The sequence below is a fragment of the Leucopleurus acutus genome, assembly GCF_964270905.1.
Source record: "Leucopleurus acutus genome assembly, chromosome: 3".
Classification (NCBI taxonomy): domain Eukaryota; kingdom Metazoa; phylum Chordata; class Mammalia; order Artiodactyla; family Delphinidae; genus Leucopleurus; species Leucopleurus acutus.
Window position 1 is genome coordinate 52,775,942 of NC_139145.1, and position 14,508 is coordinate 52,790,449.

General features: G+C 39.7%; 1 protein-coding gene across 1 annotated transcript in view; it reads left to right on the plus strand.

Annotated features, from left to right (window-relative positions):
- Nucleotides 1-1,950: 1,950 nt before the first annotated feature.
- The window catches only part of PPP2R2B (protein phosphatase 2 regulatory subunit Bbeta), a gene marked incomplete at both ends in the record, with an annotated part of 465,894 nt that continues 453,336 nt past the window's right edge, over nucleotides 1,951-14,508 (plus strand). Inside the window, one exon of the mRNA XM_082836001.1 lies at nucleotides 1,951-2,000. Within this exon, the coding sequence (XP_082692127.1) occupies nucleotides 1,951-2,000 (50 nt within the window). The remainder of the gene's footprint in view (nucleotides 2,001-14,508) is intronic.

Here is a 14,508-nt window from a genome sequence, read left to right on the forward strand (position 1 = left end):
TGCTGCAAATGCCTTTCTTCTTCCCTCCCAGATGCTAATTTTATTGGGAACTTGTAGCCCTGTATAGTCTTAGAGGAGACACAAGTACTTTAATAATTGACATCTGAAACTGTATTCCAGCTCAGCCTTCCAAACAAGACTCTAGTTCAAGCTGTGCAACCTCTCTGGGCCTACGGGCTTTAACTGTTAGATGGGCAGGCTGACCTTGGCACACTGGGAATATTGGGATTTCATGGGCAGGCTGACTTTGGCAGAGTGGGAATATGGAATTCAGACAGGCTGGGTGGAAATCCCAGCTCTGCCACGTCCTAGATATCACCTCAGATGAGTTATGAAAGCTTCTTAGCTCTCAGTTTCTTCACCTGTAAAATGGGGTTCTAATGGTATCCTCCTCACGGATTTGTGTGAGAATGGGATGATTCGTTTAAAGTATTTAGCGCAGTGCCTACTTCATAGCAACTAGCTGAAATTTGCTCAGCTAATGTTCTTCTTCTTTTTTATTTTTTAAACTATTGAACATTTTAGACCCTTTGCCAATAATAATATTCTTTATTAAGTTGTTTATGCTCAGTGCCTTCAAAATCTACAGCTCTGAGAGATGGGTACTATCGTTATTATTGCCACTTTTAAAAAGGGAAAACACAGACTCATCATGTTTGGGAACTTGTGTCAGGTCAGAGCAAAAGTAAATACAAACCCCCTCTGACTGCAAAGTGTAGGCTCTGAATGATGACCCTGTGCCGCTTCCATCCAACGCGCCATCAGCAACAGTGAGAAAAGCAGATGGGGAACAATTCTACTCTCAAGCGGCTTGAGTGAATGAGTGTTTCCACGTAGGAGTTCAGGAAAAATCTGTCGTGGACGGTGAGGGTAGCTGCTTAGTTCTGTGTGTGTTTTCAAAAGGTCAATTTGGTTTTGATATTTGACCTTTTTTTCTGCTAATATAATCATTCTTGAATGGATAGTCTTTCCCAAAATTTGATGATGCAATGTTCCCCTTAATCGTAAAATCTAGTAGAATTGAAGGGAACATCCATGCTGTTGAGAAGTAAACTGTCACTACTGCCCTCCAAAAATGTTCTGAAAAGTGCCTTTTTGACTTGAATATATGTATATTAATAAATGTGTAAATTATATATATATATATTAGTATATGCATTAGTATTGGATACGTATATGTTTGGAAACTGGAAGTCATAGTAAGCCAGAAAATGTAACCCTACCAAAGGTCCAATTCAAATTTGAAACAGAAATGTCCATGGAACAAAACAGACCACGTTTGTCAGAACTGACTCCCTAGCCCTGTGCTGGCCAGAACGCGCACTCCGCATCGCCAATGTTTTTTTGCTTTCCTCTACTCTCCAGTCAGCTCTGACTCTGGCAAGCAGTCAAGAAGGGAACAAGAGAGATGGAAGTTCTCTGAGTATCTGACCCCTTACTGGCCGTTCAGCCATGCAAGCTGTGAAACCAGTTAAAAAAAAAAAAATAACTAAGTTGCCTTTCTTTTCCTCTCTCCCCTCTGACAAACTGCCTCTTTCTCCCTCCACCATCACAGAAGGAAAACAATGGCAAGCCTTAGTGTTCCCATGAAAAGGGGCAGTCACACCCTGCAGGCCTGCTGTCACTGCTCCAGGATGCTGCCAGGGGCCAAGAAGGGACAACTCCGATTGCTCCAGCTCAGACTGGCCCTGGCAAGGTCGTATGGAGGAGCCAGAGCAGGGATTTGCAGCAGGACGCCATACTTGCAGACCGGGCATCCTCCCAGGACCCACTAGGGTCTCCTCTCCCCAAGATGATACCTGGTGTGCAAGTCTCCTTTTAGAAGTGCATAGATTACACTCTGTGTTTCTTTCCTTATTGGCCTTTTAAGGACAACTGGGAGCCCTTACCTAACCCAAAGTGTCTCCCTGTGTACCTTGCAGGAATTGGGGCGTTTACCCGGGACACACTATGGTGCTTCAGCCAAGTGAAAGGCACTATGGAGACTGGAACCACCGAAGGTAGGAGAAAACTCCTGCTCCCCTTTTTCTTGCCTCCTTGGGGTTTGTGCTGGTTCCAGATTTGAAATGTTCATTTTTGTGTCCATGAATGTAAGTCCCCACACATCCCAGAATAGCGTTCTGGGCTAGTAATGGATTTAACCATCTTTTTCTACCTTTTTTTTTTCTGTTGAAGCTTATTTTCTGTTGAAGCTCCCACCAGTGAGGCAGCACTGAAATGAACTTTCAGTGAAATAGGTTGGCAGTGAGGGGGGCTAAACTATGCAAGTCTTGTTTCAGGATGGTCTGTTAGCTCTGTAGAATTCTGAAAGCAAACATTTCAAGATGGTCAGACGTTCACCTCGTCCTTCCATTCTGTGTTGAAGACGACTTGCCACTATACGTGAAACACATGGGGAAAATGAAGAATTCAAGTCTGACTTGAATATAAACTCTGGGTACATTGAGTCCCAATTATCAGCGTATAATATCCTTTCTGACTCTCAAGAGAGTTTCCTCTTCTGGGTCCTTTACCTGGGAAATGCATTCCTTTTCCTCCTGCTGAAGAAATTGTGTTTAATTCTCTTCATTTTCCATAAGCCTGAGCTTGGAGACCTTCAAGACTCTCCCAAAGGATGTCTGCATTTCAAAATAGCTTAGTGATAGGCAACTGGAAGGAGCTAGAATAGCACTTCTGGGTGTTTTAAATCAAGGTTCAGCTGTTGTGGCAGAATGTGGTAAGGGTTGCCTGAAACAGACTGTACTAAATTGGTGGTAGGTATAGATACCAGATGCGGTATAAGACAGGTCTAAAACTAATATTAATGAATGAGGATGTGAATAGTTGACAGAGTTGAACTTGTATATGGAAACTAACATGCATAAATGCATGTGAACTTTTGGGCCATTCTATAGCATTTTAATTCTGAATAAAAAATTATTTAAGTAAAAATTATTTGATCTGCAATCTTGCTGTAATTCAATTTTAGAAGCTCGATATAATTAATGGTGGATATCTCAAAACCAAGTGATTTATGGTTAAAGAGTGAGAAAAAGCACACTAACATAAATTAATGACTAAATCTATAGAGTTATAGTTTTGTATAACATCTTCTGTTTTTCAGATGCATGATCAAATGAGGCTTTACAAACAATTCTCATAAAGCCCCTATGAAGTAGACAGAGCAGGATTTGCTAGACCCATTTATGTTCATCTAATCAAAAATATTTGTGAGTGTCTTCTATATGGCAGCACTGACCTAGGCATTAGAAAAAAAGGGAAGGGAAACAAAATGACTTACTCCCTAACCTCATGAATCTTAAGAAAACTGAAGCTCAAATTAATCAGTTGTTTTAAATCTTGGCTTTGATTCAAAATCACTTGCACTTTTTAAATAGTAGTAACTTCCAGATCCTCCAAGAGGTACTGAGTTAGAGGTCTGAGGACCAGGGTGATGCAGTGTATTTTAATGAGCTCACCCAGATGATCCTGATGTTGTGGACTGGCTTTGGGGACCACCAGGCTAGATGACTTCTTCCAAGTTATCCATTATTCTCAGACTCTGGACTTAAATCTTGTCTTTGTGACTGGCTCCCCACCTACTGTTAAGGGTTCTGAGTGTCTACTTCAAGCCATAGCTCTTATCAGTTGAGGACTTACTATGTAGTGATTACTCTAATAAGTGCTTAAAATAAATTAATAAGATAATGTAGGTACAGCAGTTGCACGGTACTTTACACTTTGTGAGTACTCAGTATTTGTAAGCTGTTATTATAAATGCCATTATAATTAGATCTTCATTCTAATTTAACCCTCACCAAGATCTTGAGTGGTAGGTGTTTTTATTCCCACTTAACTTATGAAGATATTGAAGCTAAACAAATAAATAAAGACTAAGTTCTTTGCCAAGAGCTCCATAGCTAATCAATGGGTGAGCTGGGTTTCAACCTATGGGGTCCTATAGACCCCAAGCCCAGCTCTTTAAACATTGTTGGGAAGACAGAGATTCTCACTTAGTAGGTTGAAATAAGGCACAGGAATCTGTGTTTTCCACACATGCTATGATCATCATGGCAGGTGAACAGAGGATGGGTTTAAATGTTTGCTGCTCATGATAAATAAGTACTGCAGCCTGCTTGAACTAACCGTTAATTGAGACATAGTCAGAATGACAATCACTCCCAACTTTTGTCTGAAAAAATCACTCTAAAGTGGTGAAAAAAGGGAGAATCATTTTTTAAGAGGAGAATCAGATTGGACACTAACATGTCCAACTAATACTACCTCAATGGCAGTTGAATATTTGTTGAGTGAATTAATGAATGGCTTTGAATTAATAAAAATCAAGGTTCTTAAAAATCAGGTTTTTAAAAATTGGCCTGCCCTACCCAAGTTGGGTTGAGTCAGTAAAAATTATTCAACTTTCAACTTTGTCTTTTTTTTTTGCTTAATGAAGTGTCTTTTTAAAAATTGAAGTATAATTGACTTAGAATATTGTGTTAGTTTCAGGGGTACAGAAAGTGATTCAGTTATATATACTTTTTTCTGATTATTTTTCCATTATAGGTTATTACAAGATAGTGAATATAATTCCCTGTGCTATACAGTAAATCCTTGTTGCTTATCTAGTTTATGTATAATAATTTATATCTGTTAATCCCAAACTCCCTCTTCCCTCTCTTTCCCCTTTGGTAATCATAGTTTGTTTTCTGTGTCTGTGAGTCTGTTCCTTTTCCGTGTATAGATTCCTTTGTATTATCTTTAGATTCCACATATAAGTGATATCATATAATATTTCCCTTCCACTTTACTTATTTCTACTAATGACTTTTCTGTTCCATTTCTACCACTTTCTAGTTGGTGACCTTGGCCAAATCATTTAACGTCTCTGTGCTTACGTTTGCTTGTCTGCAAAATGGAGATAATAATGCAGGTATCTATTAGGATGGTGTGAGGGCTAGGTCAATATGAAATCTAGGTTGTTATTAGATGCTCAAATCACACTATTGTTTTATAAAGGCAGGGCTGAGACTAGGTGAAGTGACAAAAATAAAGATAAATATTTTAATTCAATATTTAAAAAAACACAAAATTAATGAGAAGAATCCATGATGAATAAAAAATCAAAATGTTTAATAAAGAAAGGATCAGTATTACTGATTTACTTTTCCTTTTGCTTCAGGTTCCAATATGGCTCAGCATGGCACTGTTACTACTAATTTACCTAAATGTATATCTTGGGTATCAACTAGTAGGCTAGATTTTTTTCACATTCCAAATTATTCAGTAGGATATTAGATGGTTGATACTATAGGTCCAACAGTAAATTTAGTGAGCACTTATTAGATCCAAGGCACTGCCCCAGAAAGTGAAAGGATTACAAAGATAAATATAGTCAAAGCTTTCAAGGAATGTACCATTTAAGGGGAGCCAGGAATTGGTACAGAAGAATAAGGCATTGCATCATAAATATAATACAGGGCAAGGTGAGCTAAAGACAAAGTGCTTTGACTAAAGACTAAAGTGCTTTGAATACAAAAGAGACCAAAATCTCATATATTTGCGGGAACTGTTGAAATTGTTCTTATCAGAATTCTGATGAGAGGCACTATGGGTTTATTAGAGGGGAGAAGTTGCAGATGATGAGAAAGTACGAGACTCAGGATGTATTCTGGAGGTAAGGAACTGGATTTTAGTGGAGAGGTAAAGTAGGGAATTAAGACAGCTCCCGGGTTTTGGCCTTGAGCAATTGGGTGGTTTGTGGGTGCGACTTACTGAGACTGGGAAACCTTAAAAGAAGCATATTGGGGGATTTCCTCTCCCCTCCTACATTCAGTAGCTGCGTCTATGTAGTAAACTGGCAACAGAAAGATTGACAGGAGAAAATGTATACAGATGCATAAACTTTTACTTTGTGCATGGAGGCAACGCAGGAAAAAAAGTGAATACTCAAAAAGGTAGTGAGATTTGAGAGTTTCTATACCACCATAACAAGGGAAGTGGAAAGGATGTAGGCCTCTTAGAGGAGAATCAATTATTTTTAGGAAAGATGAATGGTCCCTTAGAAGAAGAGATGAGGGACTGTGACAAAGTTTGTCTGGATGTGGTGTCCCCTAGTCTTCTCTCCTGTGATAATAAGTCCACCTGTGACAAATCGATCTTCCCTGGTTGATAAGATTCCCAGGGAGGGGATTTATGAACATGAGTTCCTATTGGAGAATCTGTCTTTAGGCAGATAAGGGGAATTCAGAGAAAGCCTCTTCCTACGTTTGCTGTTTCTCAAGTGCCTTCAGCTCAAAATAATCAATATACCAAAGCAGCATGTTTTGAGGTTGCATGTCCTGAGCTCCATTAGGGAGAAATATCATGAGCTTCATTTTGAGCATAAGTGTGAAAAGGTTGTAAGATACTCAGGGGTAGATACTAAGAAAGAAGTTGTATGTATGAATGTGGCTCTTCAGAGAGAGAATGCGAGATGGAGATAGAAAGTAGGGTGGCATCAACCCCTAGATCGTATTTGGAACCACTGAACTGGATGGGATCACATATGTCATGCAGACCATTCGACATGCAGTCAACAAACAACTCGTCCATGTCCTGAAACTTTCACTCTTGCTGCTGGTTAGGATGCCATCTAAGCATTGTTCACTTACTTTTTAGTTCTTGGAAGATGCACATTCAAAGTTTCTGATTCCCCATGTGCAATTCTTGTGTTTGATTTGCCTAGCATGCACATTTCATATGGTACATCATTTCATCTTATGCAATTTTACACTACATCATCCTAGGAACACTTTACATGCTGGAAATTACCTACGCTGGACATGAGACAATTTCTTGAGATTTTGTGTAAGAGTCTGTGCGTGAGAAGAAGTCAGAATTATCTGGTGGGATCTCTGATTTTTTTCCTTAGCTATTGCATATAACCATTTTCTTTCTGACACTACAATTCTGGGGTATTTTATTTGTTCCCCATTCTGCAGTTCTTTAATATCAGTCGGTATAGGTCATTTCATCTTTTTCATGGGAAATAAACATGATATTTATTCTGTTTTGCTACATGGGCGTAACCTTCTTTCCTGCCCCTCCTTCTGAAAAGACAATTCGCATAGTGAGAAGGATGAGGCAGTCTATTGATTCAGTTGCCTAATGAGAGAAAAATATCAGTCTGGCTGCTGAAGTGAGATGCATCTGATACACCCTAAACTAAACACTGATGATTTCAAGGACCTTCCAAGCAAACAGGAATCCTCGACCTAGAACATTTGCAAGAATGTCAGATCTTTGCACTGACGTTTGAGAAATGTGGGGATCATAGGAATGATTTTTCAGCTTCCCTTCAGTCATTATGACTCTTTGCTCTCACCCAAAAAGAAAAATACCGATTGGATTATCTCAAAGCAGCATAAAGACTGTGACCTTCTCATTTTATATTAGAAAGAAGCCAGTGATGGACAAATAACCTTTCTTAGATGTTTATGCAACATAAATGGCGCAGGGTGATTGTCACCTCACAGATCTTAGCCTAAAATATATAAAATAGAGCCTTGCTTGCCTCATTCCTCCCACTCCTAGATATAAGTTGCAGTGGTGGCAATGATAAAACCTCCCCTTTTGGGAAGAAGAACTGTTGTTTTTGGACGGAAGCTTTCTGGATCAACAATCTCAAGCCACCAACATAGGGTTATTAATCAAGCTCTAACCTGAAGTCAGGTTATCTCTAACTTTAGGCTGGGTTACCCAGTTAGTGACCTTAGGTCACCAAATGATTTTTCGAACCTTATTGTGCATATGAATCACCTGAGGAGGGTTTAAAATGCATATTCCCGGGTCCTACCCTTAGTGATTCTGATTCAGAAGGTCTGGGATGACATCAAAGAGCTTGCAAATTTCCCAGCAATCCCAAATAATTCTAACATAGGTTGATCAAGAGACACACTGAGAAATTCTGTTTGTTCTTTCCTGACATCAGGGAGCTATTGTGAGAGCATAGCAGATAGAACATCTGAGCGTTTTGAGTGCTTTTTAAAGGAAATCAGAATGCCAATAAATACGAAGTTACTGTGCAGCCCAGTTCTCTGCCCCAGGCACTGAAGGGAGTGAAAGTCTCTCCTCTCTGCATCAAAAGGAAGCCCGGAATCTCCACTCTGCCTCCAGCCAGTTACAAAGGGATTTCCTACGCAACTGTACTTTGTACCGGGCTCCAATCTGCTAGAAGCAAAATTGGTCTGATTATGAACAAGTCGCCACGAGATGAAAGCATTTTTCTCAGCCGTGATTGAGGATGCCTTGATGCTAGAGAGCTGCAGGCTTGCCATGCTCTGAAGGCGCCTTGGTGAGAAGTGGACTTGCAGGAAGCTTGCACGGCTCTGTGGGGGAAGGGAAGCAGATACTCTGCACAGCACTGAGTTCAAACATCCTGTTCCTCTGTAAGCATTAGGTAATTAAACATTTCCAAGCCAAGAAAGAGAAAAAGCTCCACGGCTGTCCATTTCACCCCTGCCCTAATACCGGTCACTTTAAATGTGTTTCCTCAGCAAATATTTATGAAGCATCTACTCTGTGCCAGGTACCCGCTGGGGGAACAAAGCACCATTGCTCCCCTCCCGTGAGCAGTTTACACTCTCCTGAGGGATATCAACAAGTGGTTGTCAATTGCAGTCCAGGGTGAGTGTGGAAAATGCTAGGAAAACAGTAAGCCACCTAACTCAACCCACAGTGGGGTGGCAGAGGGCGCAGGGAAGGGTCTCTACAGTAAGTGGCAGCCAATCTGCGGCCAAACGAAGGAAAAGGAATTAGCCAGACTCTTTAGACACATAGACCCAAGTTTATTTAGGGTTTAACTATTCCTTTAGGCAAATTACTCATCTTCCCTGGGCTATCTTGAGAGGCTTTTTTTTTTTCTTAATTTATTTTATTGAAGTATAGTTGATTTACAATGTTGTATTAATTTCTGCTGTACAGCAAAGTGATTCATATATATATATATATATACACACACATATATATTCTTTTTCATATTCTTTTCCATTTTGGTTTATCACAGGATATTGAATAGAGTTCCCTGTGCTATATGATAAAACCTTGTTGTTTATCCATTCTATATATAATAGTTTGCACCTGTTAATCCCGAACTCCCAGTCTATCCCTTCCTCCCCTCCCCCTGAAGCTTTCTTAATAAGATCTTGGAAAGTACTACATAGTACTTGGCCATGGTAGAGTAATAATAATGATAATTCTATTTAATCAGACATCACTGGGCCAGATTCTGTAATAATAACTTTCAATATATTATCTCATTTAATTTTTGCCACAAGATACGAGGCAACCTCATTTTACAGAGGAGGAAATTGAGGCTCAGAAAGTTCAACAACCTACCCCAGTAACACACCTGTCTGAAATCAGAGTTTGTGTGATAGCACACCCCTGGAAAATAGCCTGACACCAAGAACGGGCTCAGTGAAGACTTACTGAATGAATAGAGCCTTCAGCAGATACTAAATATCAACAAAGCAAAAAAAATTATGATTACCATTAATACAAAAATAATGAATGTTTACAGGAGAATAAACTAACTCATTTTAAGACAACCCATCATAAATGTAACATAGCACTTTTCTGCTTTTAATATATATGGGTCACTTATTTTTTATAACTCCCATGGGAGATAACTAGAGTAGGTTTTATAATCTCATGTTACAGGTATAAAAGAGATAGTATAGATATTACTGATAGTAGATAGATTATTCCTCACAGAGGTGAAAAGATTAAGGCGAATAGAGATAAATTTTAAATTGCTCATGGTCTTATAGAGACCAGAAAGCAAACTTTTGAATCCTACACCAGCGATTTTTCTTCTGCTCATCTTCCACGACTCAATATAGATTGAAGATGGCTTTGGGGTGGGTAGCACTCTGTTCTAGAAGCACTGACTGTGAATTTGAAACATGGTTGAGTGTCTTGAAAATGCAGGGCATTGGTCACATGGCAGCCCAAGCGAAATCCTTTACTCAAGATGCTTCTAGTTGTAACAGGAAAATTCATCTCACATATGGAACAGCAAAAAAGTTATTACCTCTTCCTTAGTTCCGCAAATATCTGCTAAGTACCTACTGTGTGCTAGGCATTCTAGGCATTGGAGATTCAGTAGCAGAGGGGATAGACAATAGATAAAATAAATAAGTGGGGCTTCCCTGGTGGCGCAGTGGTTGAGAGTCTGCCTGCCGATGCAGGGGACACGGGTTCGTGCCCTGGTCCAGGAGGATCCCACATGCTGCGGAGTGGCTGGGCCCGTGGGCCATGGCCGCTGAGCCTATGTGTCCAGAGCCTGTGCTCCGCAACGGGAGGCCACAACACTGAGAGGCCCACGTACCGCAAAAAAAAAATAATAATAATTAAATAAATAAGTGGAATATAACATATAAGGTTATAAGTGCAATTGAGGAAAGTAAAGCAACAGAAGGTCTAGGGGTGTGGGTGTTCTCTTTTAAATAGGATGGTCAAGATGTCATGCAAAAGATAACATTTTAGCAATGATATGAAGAAGGTGAGAGATCAAGTCATATGGATATCTCGGAATGAGAGTTCCAGATACAGGTAATGGTCAGTGCAAATGCCCTGAGGCAAGAGCTTTTCTGGTATGTTCAAGGACTAGACATGAGGCTAGTGGGGCTGAAGTTGAGTGAGCAAAGAGAGAAGTTGTGAGAGGTGGAGACAAGAGAGATGATGACAGGCAGATGCAAGCAGGGGCCTTAGAGACCATTACAAAGACCTGAACTTCTGCCTGAATGTGGTAGAGAGCCACTGCTCATAAAATGCTCTTTTTAACATCAGGTCAATAATAAACAGTAAGGGGCCAGGGTCAGAAGCAAAGAACCCAGTTAAGCAGTTACTGCCATTACCTAGTTTCACATAAGTCCTGAGGCAGGGAGCCCCCCAGAGCTGACAAATTCCCTGGCTGAAGTACAGCATGGAGGACTCAGATTCTCTTCATCTCCCTGCCTTGCTAGCCGTGGAATGTCAGTTTTGTCCCAAGACAACTGCAGCCATTCAGGGTGTCACACTCAGAGAGACACAACAATATCCAGTGAAAAGACATGGTTGTGGGGGTGTTTTTGACAATTTTTTTTCTTCCAGATGTCCCTAACGATTTCTTATGTTGTCCCCGTGGCCTCAGTCTGAGTCATATACCCACTTTGAAACCGACATGGACAAGGAAAGTGGGTTAGCCTAGCTGCTTTACATAGATCAGGCTTGCATCTAAGCTTGGTACAGGATGGTCATCTCCGAGTAGAGGATGCCACAATAAAATCTGGGCTTTCCAGCAAGGAATGGGCTGCCATTCCAGGTAGTCCAACAACAGTGTCAACTACAGGAAGCATAGGCAGACCAATCCTAATGCTACCACTGGGCAAAGGGTGGAGGTTCACTGGCTAGTTCTTTGTAGAACATTTGGCTCCAGTAAATCCAAATGCCAAGCTTCCCTTGGCTGACTTCCTTGAAGATGCTGTCTAGATGTATGAGAAGATAACTAGCCTTTTGTTTGCTTCTTATGTTACTGATTAAGCAGGCTGAGCATCATCCCACTTATTGCCTATGTTATTCGTTAATGTAATTTAAAAGCCAAGAATAAATAATTAAGCACATGGACCCTGTGGAGTGACACCTGGTTTTGGGCCCAAGGTTTCAAGGAAGCCTTATGCCTTTTTTCTTCAGTGTTTATTTATTTTTTAATTTTATTTTATTATTTTTTAACATCTTTATTGGAGTATAATTGCTTTACAATGGTGTGTTAGTTTCTGCTTTATAACAAAGTGAATCAGTTACACATATACATATGTTCCCATATCTCTTCCCTCTTGCGTCTCCCTCCCTCCCACCCTCCCTATCCCACCCCTCTACGTGGTCACAAAGCACCGAGCTGATCTCCCTGTGCTATGCGGCTGCTTCCCACTAGCTATCTATTTTACGTTTGGTAGTGTATATATGTCCATGCCACTCTCTCACTTGGTCACAGCTTGCCCTTCCCCCTCCCCATATCCTCAAGTCCATTCTCTAGTAGGTCTGTCTTTATTCCCATCTTGCCCCTAGGTTCTTCATGACCTTTTTTTTTTTTTCTTAGATTCCATATATATGTGTTAGCATACGGTATTTGTTTTTCTCTTTCTGACTTACTTCACTCTGTATGACAGTCTCTAGGTCCATCCACCTCACTACAAATAACTCAATTTCGTTTCTTTTTATGGCTGAGTAATATTCCATTGTATATATGTGCCACGTCTTCTTTATCCATTCATCTGTCGATGGACACTTAGGTTGCTTCCATGCCCTGCCTATTGTAAATAGAGCTGCAATGAACATTGTGGTACATGACTCTTTTTGAATTATGGTTTTTTCAGGGTATATGCCCAGTAGTGGGATTGCTGGGTCGTATGGTAGTTCTATTTTTAGTTTTTTAAGGAACCTCCGTCCTGTTCTCCATAGTGGCTGTATCAATTTACACTCCCACCAACAGTGCAAGAGGGTTCCCATTTCTCCACACGCTCTCCAGCATTTATTGTTTGTAGATTTTTTGATGTTGGCCATTCTGACTGGTGTGAGATGATATCTCATTGTAGTTTTGATTTTCATTTCTCTAATAATTAATGATGTTGAGCATTCTTTCATGTGTTTGTTGGAAATCTGTATATCTTCTTTGGAGAAATGTGTATTTAGGTCTTCTGCCCATTTTTGGATTGGGTTGTTTGTTTTTTTGATATTGAGCTGCATGAGCTGCTTGTAAATTCTGGAGATTAATCCTTTGTCAGTTGCTTCATTTGCAAATATTTTCTCCCATTCTGAGGGTTGTCTTTTGGTCTTGTTTATGGTTTCCTTTGCTGTGCAAAAGCTTTTAAGTTTCATTAGATCCAATTTGTTTATCTTTGTTTTTATTTCCATTCCTCTAGGAGGTGGGTCAAAAAGGATCTTGCTGTGATGTATGTCATAGAGTGTTCTGCCTATGTTTTCCTCTAAGAGTTTTATAGTGTCTGGCCTTACATTTAGGTCTTTAATCCATTTTGAATTTGGTTGTGTATGGTGTTAGGGAGTATTCTAATTTCCCACTTTTACATGTACCTCTCCAGTGTTCCCAGCACCACTTACTGAAGAGGCTGTCTTTTCTCCACTGTATATTCTTGCCTCCTTTATCAAAGAAAAGGTAACCATATGTGCATGGGTTTATCTCTGGGCTTTCTATCCTGTTCCATTGATCTGTATTTCTGTTTTTGTGCCAGTACCATACTGTCTTGATTACTGTAGCTTTGTAGTATAGTCTGCAGTCAGGGAGCCTGATTCCTCCAGCTCTGTTTTTCTTTCTCAAGGTTGCTTTGGCTATTTGGAGTCTTTTGCGTTTCCATACAAATTGTGAATTTTTTTGTTTTAGTTCTGTGCAAAATGCCAGTGGTAGTTTGATAGGGATTGCATTGAATCTGTAGATTGCTTTGGGTAGTAGAGTCATTTTCACAATATTGATTCTTCCAATCCAAGAACATGGTATATCTCTCCATCTATTTGTATCATCTTTAATTTATTTCATCAGTGTCTTATAGTTTTCTGCATACAGGTCTTTTGTCTCCTTAGGTAGGTTTATTCCTAGATAGTTTATTCTTTTTGTTGCAATGGTAAATGGGAGAGTTTTCCTAATTTCACTTTCAGATTTTTCTTCATTAGTATATAGGAATGCTAGAGATTTCTGTGCATTAATTTTGTATCCTGCTACTTTACCAAATTCATTGATTAGCTCTAGTAGTTTTCTGGTAGCATCTTTAGGATTCTCTATGTATAGTATCATGTCATCTGCAAACAGTGACAGCTTTACTTCTTCTTTTCTGATTTGGATTCCTTTTCTTTCTTTTTCTTCTCTGATTGCTGTGGCTAAAACTTCCAAAACTATGTTGAATAATAGTGGTGAGAGTGAGTAACCTTGTCTTGTTCTTGATCTTAGTGGAAATGGTTTCAGTTTTTCACCATTGAGTACGATGTTGGCTGTGGGTTTGTCATATATGGCCTTTATTATGTTGAGGAAAGTTCCCTCTATGCCTACTTTCTGCAGGGTTTTTATCATAAATGGGTGTTGAATTTTGTCGAAAGCTTTCTCTGCATCAATTGAGATGACCATATTGTTTTTCTCCTTCAATTTGTTAATATGGTGTATCAAATTGATTGATTTGCATACATTGAAGAATTCTTGCATTCCTGGGATAAACCACACTTGATCATGGTGTATGATCCTTTTAATGTGCTGTTGGATTCTGTTTGCTAGTATTTTGTTGAAGATTTTTGCATCTACGTTCATCAGTGATATTGGCCTGTCATTTTCTTTTTTTGTGACATCCTTGTCTGGTTTTGGTATCAGGGTGATGGTGGCCTTGTAGAATGAGTTTGGGAGTGTTACTCCCTCTGCTATATTTTGGAAGAGTTTGGGAAGGATAGGTGTTAGCTCTTCTCTAAATGTTTGATAGAATTCTCCTGTGAAGCCATCTGGTCCTGGGC